At 41.4% G+C, this 25351-nt stretch overlaps 2 protein-coding genes across 7 annotated transcripts in view; both read left to right on the top strand.

Annotated features, from left to right (window-relative positions):
- Positions 1–5055, top strand: part of TAF1A (TATA-box binding protein associated factor, RNA polymerase I subunit A) — a 33405-nt gene extending 28350 nt beyond the window's left edge. For 3 of the 6 annotated variants that reach the window (XM_059942104.1, XM_059942111.1, XM_059942120.1), the window contains exons 9-11: positions 488–611; positions 2130–2284; positions 4779–5055. In XM_059942104.1, the coding sequence (XP_059798087.1) occupies positions 488–611; positions 2130–2284; positions 4779–4891 (392 nt within the window). In that variant the 3' untranslated portion in view covers positions 4892–5055. Of the gene's footprint in view, positions 1–487; positions 612–2129; positions 2285–3293; positions 4758–4778 lie in introns of those variants that run through there. The other 3 variants (XM_059942116.1, XM_059942121.1, XM_059942122.1) reach the window with 3 other exon arrangements.
- A 6805-nt stretch (positions 5056–11860) lies between these two features.
- HHIPL2 (HHIP like 2) overlaps positions 11861–25351 on the top strand; it is a 32156-nt gene continuing 18665 nt past the window's right edge. Inside the window, exons 1-5 of the mRNA XM_059935981.1 lie at positions 11861–12172; positions 15238–15890; positions 16784–16927; positions 18734–19065; positions 20635–20761. Of these exons, the coding sequence (XP_059791964.1) occupies positions 11861–12172; positions 15238–15890; positions 16784–16927; positions 18734–19065; positions 20635–20761 (1568 nt within the window). The remainder of the gene's footprint in view (positions 12173–15237; positions 15891–16783; positions 16928–18733; positions 19066–20634; positions 20762–25351) is intronic.

Genomic DNA, 25351 nt, shown 5'->3' on the forward strand with positions numbered 1-25351 from the left:
TTACAGAAAAAGTGTGCTGACCTCTGCTATAGAATTTAGACAATGGTTGCAAAAGAAAAACGGCTTCAATTTATATGATTCAGCTCATTTTAATCTTTACTGGGATTCAGCTCAGTATAGAAAAGAACATAATTCTTCATAGGAAATCCGCTTGTTAAGTCCAGTAGGTACTGGGACTACCTCGGTTCTTCTCCTAATAGAAGAGAACATATATAAAATGCCCAAATAGGGCCAGTACCTTAAGTAATGTTCTCAGTAGTATAAACCATATAGAGATCAGACTCACCACCCTGCCTTCATTAATGTGGACTAAATTATCGAATTCTTCAGATTCATCACAGGAGAGTATGATCACAATGAATTGTTTTAAACTGTTAATCAAACTAGAAGGCTTATGATTCAGTGATACTTTATCAGTGGAATATAATCTTTTAGCTTTGCGCTCTTCAGTGCTTTCTGTAAACTCTAGCTGTTGTGACCATTGCAGAAAATGAAGAACACCATAAACTGGGGTTGGAGGTATTATTTGGAGTCTTAGATTTTGCTGGATGCACTAGAAATATAACTGCTTGGAAATATTTGGCAAAATATCTCAGACAGACTTTAATGGGGTAAGTAAGAAACATACAGTGTTTATTACTGGATCAGCATAAATAATGTTTTATAATTTTTTAGCTAATAAAGTTCTTTGTTTATGTTTTTGGATTTCTTGAACTGTGTCTTCAGCTGTTTTCTTCTGAGTATGTCAGAAGAACAGGAAATAGGAAGTCACAAGTAAAACATACAAAAATTCTATCCAGATTTTTTGTGCTATCAAAATTGGTAATAGCCCTTACCACTACTCTGCTAAGAGCTAAGTTTGTGCTTTCTAATTGGAAATAGGGACCAGAAGGGGTCACCTCCACTCTTCACTAGATTCTTTGTAAAGCTTTTTGTGATTTGTGTCATCAACTTGTAAGATCACATGGGAAGCAGCTTTTCTCCCAACTGTTCTCAGTCATTTTCAGTGGGTTTTTTAGGACCTCATAAAATCGTCTCGGTTATTCATTCAGCAAATATTTATTAAGTCCCTTGTGAGCTGGGTATCTAAAGCTATCCCTCTGATCAAAATAATCATCAGTGCCACATTTTGAGTAAAAGAAAAGGAGTGGCCCTTGTCATTTTTACCTTGTGTGTGAGAGAATAAAGGATATCACAAAAATTAAATTTCATTGATTTATTATATCCATTTTAGTTGCTTAGGAAATTCATTATCAGTGGGAACTTGCTTCAGGCTTCAGACCTGACTTGACCTTAGAACAGTCTTGATTAGGAAGTATTTTTGGTGTGATATGTTGATGTACTCACTGTAAACCACTTTCCAAATCTAAAGCACTGTACAAACCCTTACTAACCCCAAGGTTCTTGAAGGCAGAGAAATGTGCTGCTCACTTTTTAAACCTCTAGAAGTTTTGCCACAGGGGCAAATAGGTACTAAATAAGTCTTTGCTCTATTAAATTATTGATGAATACTTAGCATTGCCTGGGTTCAACTGTCAAACCTATGTGTTCCTGTGTTTGTATAATAATGCCATCTCAATTTGGATAGTAATTCTTTGTAGCATATAATTTTAAAGTAAGGTTTTAAAGTAACTTTTAAGAAATAAATAACAATAGCTAACATTTGTTGAAAATTTACTTTGTACCATATAAAGCATGCAAAGAGCTTTATATGACACTTGATATACTATAGACCAGTTTAATCTTACTAACAATGCTACGAGATGGGCACCATTAATATCCTCAAGGAAATTGAGGCTCAGAGAGATTAAGCAACTTGCCGAAGATCACATAGATAGTAGATGGAAGATCTGGGATTTGAATCTGAGATTTTGACCTTAGAGTCTGTGCTGTTACCTGCTGTGCTGTACTGAACTGGCTCTTTCATTAAATGGAAAATGGGACGTGGATATCAAAGAGAACGAAAAAGGATTTGCTTTCATGCGTGTGCTATGCCATGGCCATACTCAGAAGCTAGTTTGGAAACATCTTCCTTGTCATCTTTCCACAGACCCTACTTAAGTTCAGATTCTGACACTATAGGTCTGTCTTCATCAGTGACCTTCCCTTTTAACATTTTTCTTTTCCAGGAGTCATCTTGCCTGGGTTCAAGAAGAGTGGAACTCCAGGAAAAACTGGTGGCCAAGCTTTCACTTCAGCTACTTTCGGGCAAAAAATGATTGGAAGGAAGATAAAGCTTTGGCTTGTGAGAAAGCTTTTGTAGCTGGGTTATTGTTAGGAAAAGGTACATGTTTTGTTTTCTTTTTATCTAGCCGTAGCTTTCAGGTGATTTTGAAATTATAAAGCGTGACCATTCATTCATATTAGAGTTTACCTAAACAGTATCTAAGGGTATTAGATGCTGGAAAAATAACTGCTGAGTGGAAAAATGAATACTGAATTCGGGCCAGGTGATCTGCTTGTAGTGAATTTCCATGGATTAGAAAGAGTGATTTCATATTGTTCATCGTCATTGGTTTTTATGCTCTAACTTGAGTATCTTTAGGGGCCATTAAGATAAAGGATGCACCGTTTTCACAGCAAATGACCATTTGGCTGTGCTGTAGAGAAAGTTTACTGAGTTTGTCTACTATATTAGACATAGAAAAATATTCTTTATTGACCTCATTTTTTTATGACAGCTTTGTTATTTATATTTACTTACCTGTTGCTGTAAGGATGAGACATTTTCTTCCCTTCAGAAAAGAAAAAAAAAATACCTCCTATTAACTTACTTAAAAGTCCTCTTAAAAGAAAGGGAAATTGGTCTTTTCTTTGGGGAATATCTTGGCTGTTAAAACGCTCACCTGCTTTGTACCACTGAAATATAGAAAGGTAGCCAGTACTGAAATGAGACTGCCACAGAACGTGTCCAGAGATGAAGAAAGTGACCTCACAGTGGCCATGAGTAAGCAGTGTGTGGCCAGGGAGTTTAAAGTATCCTAAAGAGATTCTTCAGGTCGGTTTAGATATAATTTGTATTGATTTAGAATTAGTATTCTCAGTTAATGTTTCAGATGGTTACTAAGATTAGTAAAATACTGATTTTATGGGAGGAAAGGGATTAGTAAACATGAAAGTAGTTTTAAAAATTTCTCTCTGATGTACTGATGACAAGAAACAAATGTGATTTGGATTGTGACTTTCTACTTCATGAGTATAGAGGTTTCTGGTACAGATATCAAAAGGTATCTGTGTTTGAGTGGGGTCTGAAGACCTGGGTTAACTTTCCAATTCTCTCCCTTACTTTCCAGGTCACTTAGGTCAAGCAGTTAACCTTTGGGAGCCTTCTGTTTGAGATGGGCAGTGTAACACATGCCCCGTTTGCTTACAGGATTGCTGTAAGCATCACACAAACATCACATCAAAGTGCTTTATACATTCTGAGGTATCCTGCGAATATCAGGCATAAAATGTCTGAGAACGGGCTCACCTTTTCTTCTTTCCGGGTGTTAGTATGGGGGTTGAGTCAGTCTATTGGGAGTTGTGCTGGGTTTTGTTCTTGATCTGGTTACCCTCATCACATCCTGGGATTCGAATTTTCGTCGTGGCCTCCCTTTGCTTTGTGCTTGGAGTAGGGTACCGTGGCTGCCCTTCCTCCCATGCTCTGCTCAGGGTGAACCAGGCCCGCTTCTCCTTGGAGGGGCCTTTCCTCCCAGCACTTCAGGCTGCTTGGCTGCCCTGTGACTTTAGCTCGGTGGGCTTGAAGTTAGGAATGGTAGTTTATTTGGCTTTTTCTCTGTGTTAGATTGGTAGCAGAGTTTTTTCCAGTTTTCTGTATTCTAGACAGAAGCAGAAATCTGTGTACAAAGTATTTTGTTTTTGCTGAAGTGGTAGATGTGTTTAGCAACACAAAGTATTATATTAACACCACACACACCACTGCTTCCCAGCTAATAAAATATTAGCAGTTCTCACCTACTATTTTCAGGGATAATAAAATTGTTACTCTAGGTACAATATATATTCCAGCAATTTCCCAGAGAATATGAATAAATGCAAGCTGAGACTGTAATAAAATTAATTTTCCTATTTTTTTATGGTCTCATTTATTAAATAGAGAAAATCTCTTATAATATCCAGCTTACATTTTTCTTACAGGAATTTGATTCACGTCTCTGAAATACTTAACTAGTGATCCTCTTAGCTTTGTAAGACTATGAAAAGCAGGTAGAACTTGTGATGAGCACCTTTGGCACCTTTGGCACATCTGCATGATCACCATCCAGCTGCCTGCTAGATGGCGGGAATGGCTAGATTAAATTTTTGATCTCTTCTAATCTATGATTTGTTTATTCTAATTCTTCACATCAGGGTTTTCTACAGAGAACTTCCTTATTGTCATAGATGTGTCTTTGGCTCTTTTACCAACTTATCATTGAGAAGGAAGCTCTAGTAGTTTGCTTCTGGAGAAGGCTCATTTAATATATGAATATATATATAATATGCATATCACCTTAACTAAGGTTTAGGAGGGAAGGTAGAAAACAAGCTAAAGTATATGCTTTAATTATGATGGATCAGAAATATTTTTATATGTAGGAAGCAGTACATTTCATTGGTGACAGCTCTGAGAATGGGCTTAGACATATTGGTGTAGGTAATACAAATCCGTCTACTTTTATAATCATCAGTATGCCAGAGTTGAAGCAAAATTTTTAAAATGTAGAAAAATACTTGAAGAATTTGATGATAAGTATTAAAACTTTCTGTTTATTTTGCCTTGTTTTGTTTCTTAGGTTGTAAATATTTTCGGAATATTTCAAAACAAGATCATCAAGTCTTAAATAAGAAAATTAAGCAGATGAAGAAATCAGTGAAAAAATACAGCATTGTAAATCCAGGACTCTGATACTGAATTTTAGTTACTTCAGATTAGTAGCTACAGAGTAGTAACTCAGTTGATAGCTTTAAATGTATTTATTTATTTGGTATTTTAAGAAGGTAGCTTATTTGGCTATGAAAAGGTTATTTTTATATTTTTTTATATTTTCTTTTACTATCCGTTATAGCTAGAGAAACAGTCTCATTGCCTTTGCTCTTTGTAAATATATTTTTTCTTTTTTTTGTACTGTTAAATGTAACATTTATTAAGGAATAATCTTCAAATAAAAATATATTTGTTTAATCAGAGCATATAGCTCTACAGCAGTTATTGCTGTTTGCAGATAATTTGCCTCTGATAATTGTGTAATAAAATATAACTTGTGGGACTGTTAAATGAACATGTGTATTCTTTTACATGCTCAATGATCCATGTTAGGTTTACCACCATGAAGAATATATTGGTGATGAGTTCTGTTGAGGAAACAGAGAAGGACTTAGAAAAGAACTCCTCCTGTTTCTCTTTTTGGTAGTAAGACATGGCAGTGTGGGGTTAAGTGACCTCTGGTAGAGAGCTACCTTTGACTCTGGAGGACTCATTTGGGTCAGAGAGGGTAGAGGGGCCTGGTTGCTTTTAGCTGGCACTGGCCTGACTTTAAAGGATTCCAGCCTGGTTGGTTTGCATGTTTGCCTGGCACAGCAATCTAAGACGTGCTCTAGAACTACTGTGCGCCTCTCCTTTCTCTTGGAAACCGGAATGCAGTGCAGCAGTAGGTAGCTGGACAGTGGAGAAGTCGCGTCCCAGGGTCGTACAGGAAGCCCACGGGGAAAGCTTCGCTCAGAAGCCAAGGACAACTTGCCTGGGATATCAGCTGAGCTTTATAATACGTTGTGGTAACTGGTGGAGTAAGTGCTTCTTGAAAGCTGTCTTGGCTCATATACATTTACTGTTCAGATAACTAGTATTTGAGTTCCACGAAGGCTCCCTAACTTCAGAGCAAGTCCGATATTAAGATGGCAAACCACACGTTTTCCCCATTGGCTTATATATTCCTACCAATTTCAAACCATCTGTCAGAAAATTAGGGGACAAATTATGCTTTGTCAATAATTTAAGTCGATATTTTATATGTACAGAATTGTTTTTTTATTTTTATTTTTATTTTTTTTTTGGCTGTGTTGGGTCTTCGCTTCCGCGCGAGGGCCCTCTCCAGTTGCGGCAAGCGGGGGCCACTCCTCATCGCGGTGCGCGGGCCTCTCACTATCGCGGCCTCTCTTGTTGCGGAGCACAGGCTCCAGACGCGCAGGCTCAGCAGTTGTGGCTCACAGGCCCAGTCGCTCCGCGGCATGTGGGATCCTCCCAGACCAGGGCTCGAACCCGTGTCCCCTGCACTAGCAGGCAGACTCCCAACCACTGCGCCACCAGGGAAGCCCAAATTCGATATTTTATACTTCGTAAATAAATGACTATCAACAAATAACTACCCAACTTTATAATATTTGTGTGAAACAAGTAGGTGCCCCACAGAACCAAAGTAAAGCAAGTGAAAACTACCAATGAATAGGGCCGGCTTCACCACTGGGAGTCCATGCTTGGGTGGTAAAGGAGTTCCGTATAAGATCAACACTATAAGGGTGAAAGTCCCAGAGGATGTGGACAAAATCTCAAAGCCTAAGCCAAGATCGTCAGGGCATCTACTCCCTGAAACCTATAGTCAAAAACTCTAAAATAGGATTTATGAATTCTCATGATCCCTAGCAGGATGGAGGTGAGAATGAAGGAGAAATGAGTAGATATGGTTATCAAATGTTCGCACAATAAGAGCAATGTGAAATTTTTTTCAACTGTGAAATTTTTTAAAGCCCACTAAGATTAAAGCTAGTTTCATGAGTCATAATGGCTAAAATTTATCAAGCACGTTGGGCTTTACATTTCGTCATCTCATCACTGCAGTCCTATGAATTATCCCTATCTTAACAAGAAAGAAAGTGGTGTCCTCAGAGATTAAGTAACTTGCCCAGGGTCACAGCTGGTAGGTGCTGGCTCTAGGACTGTAATCCGATCAGTGTGGTTCCAAAGGTCACACTCTGTCTGTGCTATGTGTACTGCCTTCCAGTTTAGTCATGTTTATAACCTGCAGCGCCCTGAGCTAGGGAGCAGGAAAAAGAATAGAGGGGATCCATCTCCCATCCTTTCTCCTGGGCATGGAAGGTTCCCTCTCTGTGTCCTCACTGATCCCTCCCCATACAGCCTCTCGTGAAATCACCACATTGTTTAATAGTCTTTGTACATCTGTCTTTCTCAGTTGTATATTACCTAGCCTTAATAATCTCCATATCACCAACACCTAACAGAATTTCTGGCTTATTAAATATTGAGTAGAACTGAATGAAAATTTATGAAAGTTATGGACTGAGCATGCCTATCCCATAGGCAGTAATAACCTTGGTGAATTTCTGCCAAGGGTAGGGCCTCAGGGGACTGTTAGGTTTGAATCCTGGGTTTATCATAAGCTTTCATTGTTTCTTTACCTACAGAATGAAGACAAGTAAAATTGATTGCTGTACTTTCTTTTTTATTTTTATTTATTTATTTGTTTTGGTTGTGCTGGGTCTTAGTTGAGGCATGCGGGATCTTTAGTTGCCATATGCGGGCTTCTTAGTTGCGGCATTTGGACTCAGTTGTGGCATGCATGTGGGATCTAGTTCCCCGACCAGGGATCGAACCTGGGCCGCCTGCACTGGGAGCGCAGAGTCTTACCCACTGGACCACCAGGGAAGTCCATGTACTTTCTTTAAAAAAATGTTTTTATGCATCATGATGGAATGAGAAAAATCTGGGATGTAATTCAGAACACCTAAATTTTCTTGCCATCTTTTGCAGTCACCTAAAGCGTGACCCTAAATGTTTCATGGAACCTCTCAGACTTAAGCCACTTGTCTATACATTGGTAATGGCATATCTACCCTGCTTAGCTAATAGAATTATTGTGAAGATCACATGAGATGAAGTGAGAAAATACTTCATAAACTATAGTACATAATACAAATGAGAAGAATTGTTAATACTTTCCCTAAGCTCAAACGTGCCTGCTCATTTTCAGACTGTGAGAGAACGCAGATAGATGCCAGAGAAATCAGTAAACTATATGAGAGGCTACTGAGCTGGGACATTTCTTTTTCTATTTTTTCTACTTTATTCCATGACCTGATTCTAGGATAAACACCAGACTCTTAACCTCTCAAAATCGTTTTTAAAAGGAACTTGCTGGGCTTCCCTGGTGGCACAGTGGTTAAGAATCCGCCTGCCAATGCAGGAGACACAGGTTCGAACCCTGGCCCGGGAAGATCCCACATGCCGTGGAGCAATTAAGCCCATGTGCCACAACTACTGAGCGTGCACTCTAGAGCGCACGAGCCACAACTACTGAGCCCGCGTGCCACAACTACTGAAGCCCGTGTGCCTAGAGCCCGTGCTCCACAACAAGAGAAGCCACTGCAATGAGAAGCCCGCGCACTGCAAGGAAGAGTAGCCCCCACTCGCCGCAACTAGAGAAAGCCCGCATGCAGCAACGAAGACCCAACACAGCCAAAAATAAATAAATAAATAAATAAATTTTTAAAAAATTAAAAAAAAAGGCACTTGCCATAGGAAGCAACATGTGTGTATGTGTAACTGCTATGGGATGAATTGTGTGTCCCCAAAAAGATGTATTGAAATCCTAACCCCCAGAACCTCAGAATGTGACTTTATTTGGAGATTGGATCTTTATAGAGGTAATCAAGTTAAAATAAGACCATTAAAGTGAGTGCTAATCTGACTGATGTCTTTATAAAAAGGGGAAATTTGGACACAGACATGCACACAGGGAGAAAGTTGTGTGAACACAACGACAGATATTGGGGTGATGTATCTACAAGCTAAGGAATGCAAAACATTGCTGGTAAACCCTGAAAAGCTAGGGGAGGGACGTGGGCCAGATTCTCCCTCCTGGACCTCAGAAGGAACCCACCCTGCCGACACCTTGATCTCAGACTTCCAGGCTCCAGAGATGTGAGACAGTAAATGTCTGTTATTGAAGCCTTGCAGTTTGTGGTACTTTGTTACGGCAGCCCTAGCAAACTAATACAATAATTTTTAAAGAAAATATCATGCCTGCTTCAAAAGTGAGAGCTAAAGTGATTTCAGATACTCAGTCTTGGCCCAGCTGGTGGTTCCAGGTTTATCTCCTAAGCTCACCTCACAGTCAAAATTTGTCGTCCGTTCTTCCCCATCTGTGCCTTATCTCAATACCCTGCTCAACCTTCATTAAGATTTTTTTCTTTGTCCCCTCCAGCCTGATGTCATCTCTCCCTCCTTGGAATCCACTGGCAGTTTGTTCCTTCCTTATTATCTTAATATAATCTGCCGTGTATTATTTGGAAACTTATTTTAACTTTTCTTCTCAGAGCATAAGCTTCTTGAAAAAGTTTGTTTCGTGCATCAGTTTTCTGTTCAACATTCCTCTTCCAGCATAAGCTTTGCACATGATCATACAAACCTACTGAACTGACATTGAGACATCTATTATAAAATTAATTACTGCATAATTATTATATAACCACATGTATTATGGTATTATATCTCAAATATTATGCAGTCCCATCTGAAATATTACATACTTTAATAATGAGAAATTCATGCTGTCATTACATCTGATGGGACCTGCAAGCCAATCTCTCCCTGCTAATTTTGTAATCACTCTGCCCAAAGCAATAAGATCTGATTTACATGTCCTGGGTAGGTAGGAAGATTTGCGTTTTCATATGTCCAAGTTTATTTTTTTAATGCCGAGTTCTAATTCTGTAAACAGAATCATTTAGAATTATTTTCCAAAAAGGAGGCATTCCTTTGGACTCAGTTGTTTTTTCATGGCAAAGGAAAAGTGAGACAAACGTTAGTACAATCAAAAAGTACTCTCAGGTCCTACACGGAACAAGAGAATGCACTCATTCTTACACGTCACAGGGTAAACGGTCACCTCCCATTTCTGAGAAGGCCTCAGGGCTGTAGATTCACTGGCGGAAGTTGGTCCAAGTGTAGCTCCTCCCGCCCAAGGCTTCCAGAGCGATGACGTTATCTGACCTTCGAGCAAACAACCCCGTGGAATCAGCACAGCCACCAATGAATTACTGATGCTGTATTATCTTTTAAAAAGCAACATTCAAGAGGTATGCTGTTGAACAGTACCCCCAGGAGAGCAGGGCTGTTTGGGGATCATTCTAAGCACTCCCTCCCCTTGACTTTTCTCTTAGTTACAAAAACGTTGCTTGTATTTTAAAAGCTACTTTGGGCTTTCATAATCCAGAGCATCATGAGCACAGCCTTGGCTAGATTGAGGCTCAGTGTCCCTTCTTGGTGACGCTCTGGCAAAGGCTATTGGTGGTGGTGGTGGGGAGCCAGTGAGAAGAATCTTTGACTTTGTCTGCATTTCAAAGGCCAGTTTTTGCCAGTAGGGACATTTCAGGCTGGAGTGAAACCGTGGAAAATACCCAAAGGAAAGTGAGCTCAGGTACCAAATGTTCCCTGTGAGCCTGAGCCCCTGTTCGTGCCTCTGTTTGGGTTTGGGTTTGGGGCCGTGTGAGTTTGGGGTGCCGTGTCCTTTATCATCATTCAAGAAATATTTATCAAAGGCCCGTTATGTGCCAGGGACATGTATAAAGCAAAAGATGTATTAGTATTCTTCAGTACTAATGTTGAAACATATGCTAAGTGAGGAGGGATGCCCCCAAAGCAAGTATAGGTTTGGCAAAAATAAAGAACCCAGATGTTCTGTGCTTCCTGATGAAACTGTCCCTAAAAGTCCTTGCCGATGCCGTGCTTTCACCTGGCCACCCTCCCTCCTTTTCCTTCACCATCTCCTCTTTTTTTTTAAAATTTTCTTTCAGTTTTATTGTGTTACAGCACTGTATAAGTTTAAGGTGTACAGCATAATGATTTGACTTCCATACATTATGAAATGATGACCACAATAAGTCTGGTGATGGTCTATCATCTCACATAGATACAAAATGAAAGAAATAGAAAAAAAGTTTTTTCCTTGTGATGAGAACTCAGGATTTACTCTCTTAACTTTCATATGAAACATACAGCAGTGTGAACGATATTTATCATGTTGTACATTACATCCCTAGTACTTATTTAGCTTATAACATAGCATAACATAAGGAGGAAGTTTGTACCTTTTGACAGCCTTCATCCAATTCCTCACCCCCCGCCCCCGCCAGTAACCACAAATCTGATTTCTTTTTCTATAAGTTTGTTTGTTTCTGAAGTGTAATTGACCCACAACACTATGTTAGTTCCTTTTACACAATGTAGGGATTGGTTATTTCCATACATTTCAGAACGATCACCACGATAGTTATATTCACCGTCTCCTCTTAACTCGTGAGATGTCCCCTCAGAATACCCACCCTTCCAGATGGCAGGAACTGCACCATCCACTGCCTCCCCCATCCCCCCTCTGTCTTCCCAGACCCACACCCGTGTTCCCGTGTTGCTGCTGGCACGGCATCGCCTTCCAGTCTGCTGTCTGGGACCGTGTAATGTGTGGCGTTCTCCTTGGAGATCCTGGGCTGCTCAGCTTGTGAAGGACTATAAACAAAGTGGGGATTTCCTGCAGGAATTCTTTGCAGTTTTAATGAACCACGGCATGTCTGCCGTGGACATCACCGCACCTTTCTGCCAGCACCCCAGTAGCTCCGCAGTCAGGGCAGGCCTTGTACCAGCTTCCTGTTTAGGGGACTGGAGGAGAAGGGACGCCTCTCACTGCTTTCACAAGAGACAGCTACCCAGCTCCCAGAAGGGACATGGCTCAGAAACCGCCTCAGTGAACCTGGTTGTGGGGGGAAGAGAAGGAAGGAAGAAAAACTCAGCGCGGGAGGGAGGGAGGGAAAGAGCAGAGAGCAGGAAGCCAGCCTGAGCACACAGCAGCCGGAGTGTGCCAGGACCAGGATGCTCAGGAGGTCCATTCCCAGGGGTGGTCGGGCCCCCTGGCTCCTTACCTCTTCTCGAATTTTCTGCCTCTGCCTCATGGTCTTGTTGGGCCAGGGGGGCTTGCTGCAGGGGCACCCCCAGTGCCTGGATTATGGGCCCCCCTTCCAGCCCCTCCTGCACCTCGAGTTTTGCTCTGACTATGAGACCTTCGGCTGTTGTGACCAGCGTAAGGACCACCGCATCGCTGCCCGGTACTGGGACATCATGGAATACTTTGATCTGAAGGGCCACGAGCGGTGCGGCGGTTACATTAAAGACATCCTTTGCCAGGTAGGTCTGAGCAGAACCCTCTGGGGAAGTGAGGCAGCCAGCTTAGAAGAGTGCCCTCCAGCCCCAGCTGATGGGGTGCTGGGCTGGCCGGCGGGGGTCCTGGCAGGGAGGGTTCTTTGGGCGCCCAGCCCTTTAGAAGCTTGCTCACCCGCCAGCTGCCTCCACCTGGGGCTTTAGGCTCTGGACAGACACACTGAGGCAGAGTTTGGTTCCCACAGGTTTCCCAAAGCTCTCCCTCTGGGGTTCTGCGGGCCCTGATGCTTTCTCAGGCCCCAGAAGAATGCGATTGGTATTCTTCACGGAGCTCCCTGGGCAGCCGTGGTCTGGGTCCTCCCTGCAGGGCTCTGAGAGCTGGGCACGGCACACACCTGTGGTGCTCACGGAGCACATGGGGGCAGTGGTGGCATCCGTTGGGATGCAGCCCTCGTCCGGGTCATTTGTGCCCGGGGGTCTCTGGTGTGATGATGGGGGCTCTCCCCAGCTTTCCAGACCTGGCCTAGGAGAGCTTCAAGCTGCTGAGTGGCAATGACTCAGAGGTTCTGCTTCTCCTGGCTCTCCAGTAGCCAAAACCCACATCCTTGGCAGACATCACCTCAGTAGGGCTCAGCCAGAACCCACGCTGGATGCAGACTGCACACACTGACTTTGTGGGAAGAGGGGTTCAGGGGTAGAGGGGAGAGTCCGTGTTGGAGAGCAGGTGAAAGAGGTTGCCGTGAGGAGTAGCGCTCTAATGACGTGCTGGGGGTGAGACACAGCAAATCCAGGCAGACCTTTGATCTGAGACCCGTCTGGGCATGTCAGCACAATTACTTGGCTCTCCTGCTGTGATTCCAGAGCCAACTGGCCACCCCAACTTCCAGTGGAGGGAACTTAGCAGAGCCTGGCACAGAAGCCAGCCACCTGTGCGGCCTCGCTCCGGGCTGTCCTCTCTCACCTCAGGCTCCACCCCTTGGCTGTTTCCTGGAGAATTAACTCTGGGATAACCATCTGGGCAGAAGCTGGGCTCTTATGAGCAACACTGAGGCTCTTAATTTCTGAGATATTCCCCTGATAAAAATGTCTCTTCCCTCCCTCTCTCCTGCCTCCCGCTTCCCTTTTGGGTGAGGTTTCAGAAAGCCAAATTCAACAGCTCTTCTGTTTTAAGGATTTGAGGAATAAGAATAACCTACACATGTCTATAACGGGAAAGAATACAAAAACGAATATATATATGTATAACTGAATCACTTTGCTGTACAGCAAAAATTAACACAACATTGTAAACCAACTATATACTTCAATAAAATTAAAAACAAAACCAAGAAGGAAACAAAAAAAGAATAAGCTACAAGTGTCTATTTATTAAAATTCACAACTTTATTCTCCCTCTTTCTCACCCCCCCCCCACACGTGGTGTGTTCCCAGCAATGATCCTGTAGGCAGCTACTAGGACCCCCCATTTTACTGATGAGGAATCAGGAGTTTTAAAGGACTTACTGAAGGTCAAACAGTGTCGGGGCACAAATCCGGAGGCTCAGGCTCCAAGTCTCGTGCCCTTTTGATCACACCACGCCAAAGTAGAGTCACAACGGCCCTGGCCCATCCACTCAGTGGTTCTCTGACCTGGGGCAAGCGTAAGCTCCACTAGAACAGAGCCTTTGTGCACCTTGCACACTCTCATAGCCCCTGTGCAGAGGACAGTGCTTGGCACACAGTAGAGACTCTTCCTGGGCCTTCATTTTCTAAGACAGAGAAACGATAGTTCCTGAGCTGATTGAGTAAAGGCAACTGTGCAAACTCTAATATTGCTGCATAAGAATGTGCCATGGGAGTGATTATATGTCCACAGCCTCCTTTGCTCCTGGGTATTTCATCCTTATTTTTGTCTTCCGTCTCTCTTCTTCTTTCTACTCCCCAGCGGTGGACAGCTCAGTCAGGGACTCAGAGCCGTTCCTATGGCTTCTTGTCAGCAGCTCTGACAAGTATCCTAAATAGAAACAGACGGCCCAGGGAGAGACGCTGTGACTCTCTGGGCTTTCTTCTGCTCTTCCCGATAACCAGGAAGTCGCTCTGCAGTCTGCAATCAGGGCTGAAATAAGAAAGAATGGGGAACTCAACATATCTGAGAAACGCTGCTGGTCCCTCTGTTAAGTGATGAGAGAACAGATGTGAATGAGACGGCCCTGGGGGAGGCATCAGTGGTCAGAAGCGGGTTCTGGGCCAGAGGACCCTGTCCTACTCCACAGCCCCAAACTACCCCCTTTAAGTTGGTCTTTCTTACTTTCCTCATCTCACTTGCCTCTGCCTTTCATCACTACTGAGAGTTGGTTGTCTGCCCACAATATTCTATTTTCCTCCTAGAAAACGCTATAGTTTAGGGAAGCCCAAGTAGCAGATATTCCTTTGGTTCACAGTCCTTGTATGTTTGTCAAGAGCAGTCATATGGCCCCAGAGCCACAATTTAAATTTCTGTGGCTCCCAGCATGGTGTTTTGTATATATTAAACACTTTAATATTTTTAATAAATAAGGGAAGAAATTGCTAGATGCCTAATCTCTGGGAATGATGTAGCGTGTTCATTTTGATCATTTTATTTTTAAATTATACAATATTTTGAACATACGGGAAAGCACAGAAAATTAAGTAATTAACACTACGGATCCAACACTGAGATTCAACAAATGTAAAGCTTTTGCCACATTGCCTCAGATGTGCATAAAGGAATTAAATCTTACAGACACAGCATTTATGATAAAGGGAAAGTACATTTGGTACTCTCTCTTTTTTAGAAAAAATTGATCGTTTAATAAAACTACGTCAAGAATGAACTTAAAATGCTAGAGATAGTGTAGTGAATATGAGGCTTTTTTTTTTTTTTTTTTTTTTTTTTCCTTTCTGCTTTCCAGAAGCATTAACTGGGTAGAAAATTTGGGTCCCAGAGAGGAACTTTACCAGTAGTTGGTAAAAGGAGCTCCAGAATCCTGGCTCTTTCCCAGATCTTTTTTCCCACTGTTTGCTCAAAAACTGGTTCCAGCTCAGTCGTGGTCAGTCTGCCCGCTGGGGCTGAGCTGCCTCTTCTTTTCCAGGAGTGCTCGCCCTACGCAGCCCACCTCTACGATGCTGAGAACCCGCGGACGCCCCTCCGGAACCTTCCCGGCCTCTGCTCTGACTACTGCTCTGTATTCCACTCTAACTGCCACTCTGCCATCTCCCTGCTCACCAATGACCGCCGCCTCCAGGAATCCCATGACAAGGATGGCGCGCGCTTCTGCCACCTCCTCAACGTTCCCGACAAGGACTACTGCTTCCCTAACGTCCTGAGGAGTGACCATCTCAACCGCAACCTGGGGGTGGTGGCCGAGGACCCTCGCGGCTGCCTGCAGCTCTGCCTGGCCGAGGTGGCCAACGGGCTGAGGAACCCGGTCTCCATGGTCCACGCTGGGGACGGCACCCATCGCCTCTTCGTGGCCGAGCAGGTGGGGGTGGTGTGGGTCTATCTGCCTGATGGGAGTCGCCTGGAGCAACCCTTCCTGGACCTCAAGAGCATCGTGCTGACCACTCCCTGGATTGGGGATGAGAGAGGCTTCCTGGGGTTGGCTTTTCATCCCCAGTTCCACCGCAACCGCAAGTTCTATATTTATTATTCATGCCTGGGCAAGAAGAGGGTCGAAAAGATCCGGATTAGTGAGATGAAGCTTTCTCGGGCAGATCCCAACAGAGCTGATCTCAAATCGGAGAGGTGAGGCATACCCACGAGAATCTGCGGCTGTGTACTGTGTTTCAAAATATTGCCAGTCAGTCCTCTGAGATGATATAGGGGAGCTTTCCTGGGTTTCGAGCTACTAGCTTATAATGATGATAAAGGAGTCATTGTTGATTACTGAGGTTAACCCAAGTTAGCTTCTTGAGTCCATGGCTTATTCATGGCTATAGCCACCCACCTTACAGTTGTTATACCTAGAACCATGCTTGCTTGATTTTACAGAGGGTAAGCAAAGGCCGGCAGCCATAAGGATTTGAGAAATGATTTTAGATAATATCAATATATTAAATATAATAGCAGCCTCTGATTATTGCGTGACCATTAGATCCCAGGCCCTTTACCATGAACATGGGAATTCTCATCCTTGCAGGAAGCTGTGACGCAAGGCTGTTAAGTTACTGATGCCTGGTCAGATGAAGGGCTCAGTTCTAACTGACCCCACGCTCCTGCTCTTCCACTCTACCATTCCGCCTTTTTTCCTTCTCCTTTCTGCCTTGTCTCTCTCTTCCCATATAGACAGGTTAGGGGATTGAAAAGAGCACGAAGAAGTGATAGACTGACCCCTGTGTGGTTGCCCAAAGGAAGTGACTGAGGGTTCTTGTAGAGCAGAGAGTAAGGCTGAGCCCCAGAAAAGGGTGATTGTTACCCAGCTGTGTCTACAGCTCATGTATTCAGGATATGAAAGAAAAATGATCCATGAGGGAGTCATACTAGGAAACAAGGGGTGTCCCAAAGCCCCCGAACTACCTGCTTTGTGATCCTTGGGAACTCTGAAGCAGGTCTTGGCTGGCTTGGACCAGTCATTTCTGGATGTCTCAAGAGGATGCTGTTTCAGTTTGTATCAAAGCATGGTTTCTTTTTCCTTCCAGGGTCATTTTGGAGATAGAAGAACCAGCCTCAAATCATAATGGTGGACAACTTCTTTTTGGCCTGGATGGCTATATGTACATATTTACTGGGGATGGAGGACAGGCTGGGGATCCCTTCGGCAAGTTTGGAAATGCTCAGAACAAGTAAGCTGGATGGAGGCTGGGCCCCTGTCCCTAAAATTTAGGATGAGCCCTGGTGTAATGTTTTTGCTGAGATGGAATCTGCAGAGGGTCAAACCCAGATCACTTACTGTAAGATGTAACCCCCTCTGTTGATGTAATGGGAAGAATATTTGGTTTTCTGTCCTATACATTTCAGGCATAATGTAATTTGGTAATTAATATTATGGGTGCTCAATGTAACTCTCAGAGGGCCATGTAGAGATGAATTCAGAATTTTTAAAAAATATGTATTAGCGGGACATTATTTACTATGCCAAGATCTGACCGTCCAGTTCAATTCAACTCAACAGTATTATTGATCACTGTGTTCCAGGCACTGTGTCTCATGTGGAGACACATGAGAAGTCAGTTAATAAGAGCTAATGTATACTGGATGCTCACTGTGTGTCCAGTGCTGTTCGAAAAGCCTTATGTCTATTTGAGCATGTAATTCTGACAACCACAAGGGCAAAAATTTTAGTCTGTTTTCTTAATTGACGTATCCCCAGCACCTAGAATAGTGCCTGGCACCGGAGTCATGCCATAAATACATCTGGAATGAATGGATTCTATGAAGTGTAGGTATTATGATAGCCATTTTATAGACAAGAAAATAGAGGCAGAGAGGAGTGAAGTAGTTTGTCCAATGTCACACAGGGAGTCAGTGGCAGAACCAGAATTCAAACTCAGACAATCTGGCACAGGAGCCCAGCGAGGCTGTGCTAGCTAGATAAACGACACCTGATCTTTCTGCCCTTTGCACCCAGCAAGCACGTGGCTCTCAGTATCCCTAGTAATAAAAATATTAGGGTTGGTAATACAATAATAAAGAGCTAACATATGTCAAATGCTGACTGTATGTTAGGAATTGCGTGACATGCTATATACACAATAACTCATTTAACCCTTACATCACAACCACGTTTCAAGGTAGTTACTCTCCCCTGCCTTACAAAGGAGGAAACAGAGGCTCAGAACCACAGTCATTGGTAGAGCTTCTTAAAAGCCTCTGTTCTTTCCACTGATGACATTGTTATATGAGGAAGAATAGAACCAGCTCCTTTAAAAAATTCATAGTATTAGACCAAACCTGAGAGAAACCATCCCGTTATAAAAATAGAAAAATTGAAGCTGCAACTTGCTCTGTGTCACATGGACCAGGACTACATCAAACTTTTGCCTAGTAGCTCTCTTTGAGTCAAAAATCAGGAAGTCTTAACACTATATATGGTATATATAGAGCGAGTATGTGTGTGTATATTACCTCCCCATGTGATTCTTGGTTGTCACTTGAGACTAACTATCAGTAGGCTCTCTTGGGCGGTCTCCTCTAGTTCTGTGACATTTTATTTTATTTAGAATACGTAACATGAGATCCACCCTCTTAAAAATTTTAAGTGTGCAATGCAATATTGTTAATTGTAGGGAAAATGTTGTACAGCGGATCTCTAGAACTTATTCATCTTGCACGCAAATGGCCAACAGGTACATGAAAAGGTGCTCAATGTCATTAATCATCAGGGAAATGCAAATCAAAACCACAATTAGATATCATCTCACACCTGTTAAGATGGGTATTATAAAAAAACAAAGGACAAGTGTTGGCAGGATCTGGATACATTTGAACCTCTGTATACTATTGGCGGGAATGCAAAATATATAGTGCAGCTGCTATGGAAAACATTATAGAGGCTCTTCAAAAAATTAAAAATAGAACTAACATTTGATCCAGCAGTCTCACATCTGCATATTTATCCTGTGCCTGTTTCTTGGCCTTCTTCTTTTCAGAAGTTCCCTGCTGGGAAAAGTGTTAAGGATCGATGTGAATGGGGCAGGCTCAGGTGGCAGGCGGTACCGAGTGCCCCTGGACAATCCGTTTGTTTCTGAGCCAGGGGCCCATCCAGCCGTCTATGCCTACGGGGTCAGAAACATGTGGCGCTGTGCCGTGGACCGAGGGGACCCCATCACGCGCCAGGGCCGAGGCCGGATGTTCTGTGGGGATGTGGGACAGAACAGGTTTGAAGAAGTTGACATCATTGTTAAAGGCGGGAACTATGGCTGGAGGGCAAAGGAAGGGTTTGAATGTTACGACAAAAAACTTTGTCACAACGCCTCTTTGGGTAAGTGCGAAGCTCTCTGATTTCTTGAATGAGTTCAGTGAGTTGCAGGTGGAGGTGGGGGAATAAAACCTGGGAGTGTCTTGCCCTGCAGGTGCCTTTGTTTGTGTCCTGTGGGCTCGTGCTTCTTAGGGTGGTCCTCCAGCCCCTGGCACCTGAAACGCCTTGGTGCTTGTTAACCTAATTAATTTAAATACTGGGTGGATTGGGGGGGGGGGATTGACCTAGGAATCTATACTTTAAATAAGTTACTCATGTGATTTTCAGGCATACAATTTTGAACCACGGGCAGAGGAAAATAGGTGGCTATATGTTTTTATTTATTTACCATTTGAGAGGGCCCACTGAAATGATATTCTGTGTACAATCAAGTAATAGTATAATGCCTAAGCATCAATAATCAAGGTGTGCTTTAGAAACTTCATTTGGCTTAAAATTCCAACTTTCTGACTTTATCACCATTGCTTAGTCTTTTTTGTCCTCTTGTTACCGAACTCAGGTTTGGCTGCTTTGTCGCTCAAGATTCCAATACTGAGAGACAAGTGTTGGGTAAAAGGAAAGATAGTTTTATTGAGGAAGCTGGCCATCCTGGGGAGAAGGTGGACTCATTTCCCAAAGAACCAATTTCCCCTTGCCACTCAGGTGGAAGAGTTTTAAAGGGGGGTTTCAAGGGTGTATAGGTGGAGGGAGAGGGCTACGTGCAGGACAGCACAGGCATCTCCGACGATCATCTTGAAATTGGTCACGCGGTGTGGTCCGATCAGAGTCATCTTGATTGGTTATTTTTTTTTTTTGATTGTTTTAAATACAGTTAATTTTTAGTTCCAGGGTTGGTTTGTTTCCACTTTCTTGAGGTCAGTTCTTGGAAATGTGGAGGATGGAGCAGCTTATGTCATGGCTACAGTCTGGCCATCATGTAGTTAACTTCTTCCACCTGTGAGGGTTTCAGTATCTGTAAAACAGCCCAAAGGATATGGCTCAGTATATTATCTATCGCCTTTGAGGAGGAACTAAACATCCTTGACTTTGTTTAATGACTAAACTATTATTATTTTGTCCTGTTTGACTATTTTCCTTGCTTCTGCATTTTTTCATTTATCTGATTAAATTTATTCTTTGGCTAACGTTTTTCTACAAACAAAAGGCAGGTGGAGGGCTCGGGGTGGTCTGTCCTGGGAAGGCCTTGGAGGGTCCTGTTCTTTACACTCTTAAGTTACAAAGCAGACATCCAGATCCTTGCAATATTCCAAATCCTTAAACCTGAGGATCTGCAATATCAACCTAGGGGGAAAATTTAAGTGTGTGGATTTCCAGGTCACTGCCCCACATATGGGAGAATTTTAGGCTTCCTCTCTGCTTTCAGAGATCAGTCAGATGGGAAGCTCAAGAATATCATGGCTGGTCTGTTGAGAAAAATAGACATGATTCGCTTGGCTGCCTGTTCTCCCAAAGACCAGGAGTTGAAATATTCTCCACTTAGTCAGGCAACTGCATTAAAAAGCTCCCTTCTTCCTCCTTGAAGCTCCCAGTTTTTAGCCATGACACTCACTCTTTTTCCTTGTTTCTGGACAGATGATATTCTGCCAATCTATGCTTATGGCCACGCAGTGGGGAAATCTGTCACTGGAGGTTACGTCTACCGTGGATGTGAATCCCCAAATCTCAATGGCCTCTACATCTTCGGGGACTTCATGAGTGGGTAAGGAAGGATTGATGTCCTCTCCCCTTTTTTTAATAATTTTATTGAAGTATAAGTTACATATGACAACATGCAGTGTCTTAAGAGCATGGTTGGATAGTTTTACAAATGTATACACTCATATTAAGACCAATCATATCAAGATACAGAACATTTCCATCACTCTAGAAGGCTCCTTCTTGACTATTGGTTGTGAGTACCACCCCTTTCTCTCTCTCTCTCTCTCTCACACACACACACACACACATACACACACACACACACACACACACACACACACACACACACTAAGCCAGAGATAACCACTCTCATCACAGATTAATTTTGCTTCTGGAACTTCATATAAATGGGATATATAGTATGTGCTCTTTTTTTGGGTATGCTTCTTTCATTCAGTGATGTCTGTGAAATTCATCAATGTTGTTGCATGTATCAGTAGTTTGTCTCTTTCATTGCTTTGTAATATTCAATTGCATGAATATGCCACAGTTTATTCATCTGTTTTCCTATTGATGGATGCTTTGTCTGTTCCCAGTTTGGGGATATTGTGAATAAAACTGCTACAAGGCTTCGTAGTTTTCACTGCAAAGGACTTGCACATTTAAGTATTTCATAGTGTTTGATGCTATGTTAAATTTTGTTAAATATATTTATAGCATGTATCCAGCAACCTTGTTGAACTCCTTATTAAAGTGACATTTTTGTTGATTCTATTAGATTTTCTATGTAGAAGATCATTTTGCTGTGAATATAGATACTTTTTTCTTTTTCTGAATTGGAAGCCTTTTATTATTATTTTATTGACTTGTTGCTTCACTTCAAACCTTCAGTACAATGCTGGATAGAAGTAGGGGAAAGCATTCAATTTTTTACCAATAAGGATGATGTCAGCTGTAGATGTTTTGTATATGCCCTTTATCAGATTTAGGACATTTCCTTCAATTCCTAGTTTGCTGAGAGTTTGTATTAGGTATGGATGTTGCATTTTGTCATATGCACCTTTGCATCTGGTGAGAGAATCATGTGGCTTTCTCATTTTTAGCTTGTTAATATGGTGAACTGCATTGATTGATTTTTTTGATCATTGAAGCAATCTTGCATTCCTGGGATAAACACCACTTGGTCAAGTTGTATTTGATTAACATATTGTTTTTGTTTTAATATATTGTTGAATTCAATTTGCTAATATGTTGTTTGGAGTTTTTGCATCTATGCTCATGAAGAAATAGTGAGCTGTAGTTTTCCTTTCTTGTATTATCTTTGTCAGATTTTGTTATCAGGTTAATGTGAACTTTATAAAATGAGTTGAAGAGTATTTCCTCTTCTTTAATTATCTGGACTAGTTTGTGTAAAATATGTGTTTCTTCCTTCTAAGTGAAGCCATCTAGATCCGATGTTTAATGGTAGATAACACGTAGTTGGGTCCTGTTTTTTGATCCACTCTGACAATCTCTGTCTTTTAATTGGTACATTTAGGCCATCAACATTCAAAGAGATTATTGATAAAGTTGCATTAATATCTGCCATATTCATTACTGCTTTCTATTATATTCGTTGACCTTGCTCTTTGTTCCTATTTTTTCTTCTAGTCTTTATTCTGCCTTTTGCAGATTTAATTGAACACTTTATCTGATTCCTTTTTTTCTCCTTTCTTAGCATATCAGTTACACTGTTTTTTGTAATCTTTTTTTAGTGGTTGCTTAGCGTTTGCAATATACATTTACAACTAAGCTAAGTCCACTTTCAAATAACATCGCACCACTTCAAGGGTAGTCTGTGTCTTACAATAATACAATAATCCCACTTCCTCCCTCTTGTCCCTTGTATTACTGTTGTCATTTATTTCACTTATATGTAAGCATACATAAATATATATAATAATCATTAATATATAATAATTTTAGCAATGATATATTAAATAATAATTATTAATATAATAATATATTTTATAATTTAATAATACTATTATTTTACTGTATACATAAGCATATATAATCAAATACATAGTTGCTATCAGTATGTTGAACAAACTTCTATCTGTTAGATCAATGAAGAATAAGATAAATAAAAGTTTTGATTTTTACCTTCACTTATTCCTTCTTTGATGCTCTTCCTTTCTTTATATAGATTTGAGTTTCTGACCTATATCATTTTTCTTCTCTCTAGAGAACTTCTTTTAACATTTCTTGCAAGGTAGAGGTACTGGCAACAAATTACCTCAATTTTTGTTTGTCTGAGAAAGTCTTTATTTCTCCTTCATTTTTGAAGTATAATTTCACAGGTACAGGATTCTAGGCTGGCTGCTTTTTTCTCTCAACACTTTAAATATTTCACTCCACACTGTTCTTGCTTGCATGGTTTCTGAGGAGAAGTTTGATGTAAGTTTTATCTTTGCTCCTCTATAGGTAAAGTTCTTTCCCCCCTGTGGCTTCTTTTGAGATTTTTTTCTTTATTTTTGATTATCTGTGGTTTGAATATGATATACCTATGAGTAGTTTCTAAAGCATTTATCCTGCTTGGTGTTCTCTGAACTTCCCAGATTTGTTGTTTGGCATCGAACATTAATTTGGGGAAATTCTATATAATTATTGTTTAAAATATTTCTGTTCCTTTCTCTCTTCTCCTTTTGATATGCTTGTTATGCTTATATTATACCTTTTGTAGTTGTCTCACTTTTCTTGGACACTTTGCTCTTTTTTTCTCCAGTCTTTTTTCTCTTTGCTTTTCAATTTGGAGGTTTCTATTGAGAAATTCTCAAACTCGGAGATTCTTTCTTCAGCCATGTCCAGTCTACTAATAAGCCTGTCAAAGACATTTTTCGTTTAAGCTATAGTGTTTTTGATCTCTAGCATTTCTTTTTGGTTCTTCTTTAGAGTTTCCTTATCTCTGCTTATATTGCCCATCTGTTCTTGCATGCTGTCTACTTTATCCATTAGAGCCCTTAGCATATAAATCATAATTGTTTTAAATTCCTAGTCTGATAATTCCAACATCCCTGCCATGTCTGAGTCTGGTTGTGATGCTTGCTTTGTCACTTCAAACTGTGTGTTTTGCCTTTCAGTATGCCTTGTAATTTTTTACTAATTGCTGGTTATGATGTACTGGGTAAAATGAACTGCTGTAAATAGGTCTTTAGCAAAGTGGTGTTGAGGTGTGGGAGAAGGGAAGTGTCCTAGTCTTATGACTAGGTCTCAATTTTTTAGTGAGCCTATGCCTCCGGACTGTGAACTTCATCTGTGTTTCTCAGTTTCTCTCCCCCTTCCATACACATTTAGGTGGGACAGGATGGCTACAGTGGGCTGGAGTTAGGTACTTACCTTCCCCAGGTCTGTGAGGCTCTGATAAAATCCTGGCAGGTTAGTCTCTGGTTAGTTGCTCCTGAGGAGAGACATTTGTTAAGAAAAACAGAAAACACTGGTGTATTTCAAAATGGTTCCTTTTTCCCTCCCCACTGCTGGAAGCACAAGGAGATTTTGCTCTGATATTTACTGTGGGAAACTGGTCCAGTTCCTGGAGGTAAAAGTCACAAAAGTGTGGGGACCCTCGATGACTGGGCACTCCTGCAGCTTCTAACTCTCAGACTTGCCCACACTGAGCTTCTAGAAATTTGTCAATCATAGGTTAGGTTTTCCAACCCCAGAACTGATTTCTGTGAAGGTTTCTGCTTGTGGTTTTCTATAAGTTGTAATTCTCTGTATCTGCCTGTTCGTCTCTCCAATTTTGGGGGCAGTGGTTTGCCCTGTGACCTCACTTCTCTTAGGGATCTAAGAATAGTTGTTGATTTTTCAGTTTTTTCAGCCTTTTGCTTATCGTTAGGATGGTGTGATGACTTCCAAACTTCTTACATGCTGGACCAGAAACTAGAAGTCCTCTGAACTTTTCCTCGTGGAGATTTTTAACTACAATTTCAATTTCTTTAATAGATACAGGCTATTCAGTTTATTTCTTTCTTTCTGAGTGAGCCTTGGTAGTCTGCCTTTCAAGGAATTCATCCAGTTCATGTTATTTGTCAAATTTATTGGCATAAATATTCTCTGATTATCCTTTTAATAACTGTGTCACTTATACCAAATATTGGTAATTTGTGTTTCTCTCTCTCTCTTTCCTGATCAGTCTGTCTAGAGTTTTATCAAATTTATCGATATTTTAAAAAACCAGCTTTTGGGTTCATTGATATTTTTCCTATTATTTTCCCGTTTTCTATTTCATTGATTTATCCTCTTTTCTTTCTTCCTCTTGCTTTGAGTTTAATTTGCTATTCTAGTTAAAGTTTCTCAAGATGGAAGCAGAGCTCATTGATTTGGGACCTGTCATCTTTTCTAATGTATATGTTTAGTGCTATAAATTTCCCCTCAAGTACTGCTTTAAAAGCATCCCATTAAATTTTGATATATGTTTTCATTTTCATTCAGTTAAAAAAAATATTTTCTAATTCCCCTTTTGATTCTTTGTCCCACAGTTTATTGTGAAGTATGTTGTTTAGTTTCCAAATTATCTGAAGGTTTCCAAAAATCTTTCTGCTATTGATTTCTAATTTAGTTTGATTGTGGTCACAAAACATACTGCATATGATTTGGGAGATTATCCTGT

This window comes from Balaenoptera ricei, chromosome 1, assembly GCF_028023285.1.
Source record: "Balaenoptera ricei isolate mBalRic1 chromosome 1, mBalRic1.hap2, whole genome shotgun sequence".
In the NCBI taxonomy this organism is placed as follows: domain Eukaryota; kingdom Metazoa; phylum Chordata; class Mammalia; order Artiodactyla; family Balaenopteridae; genus Balaenoptera; species Balaenoptera ricei.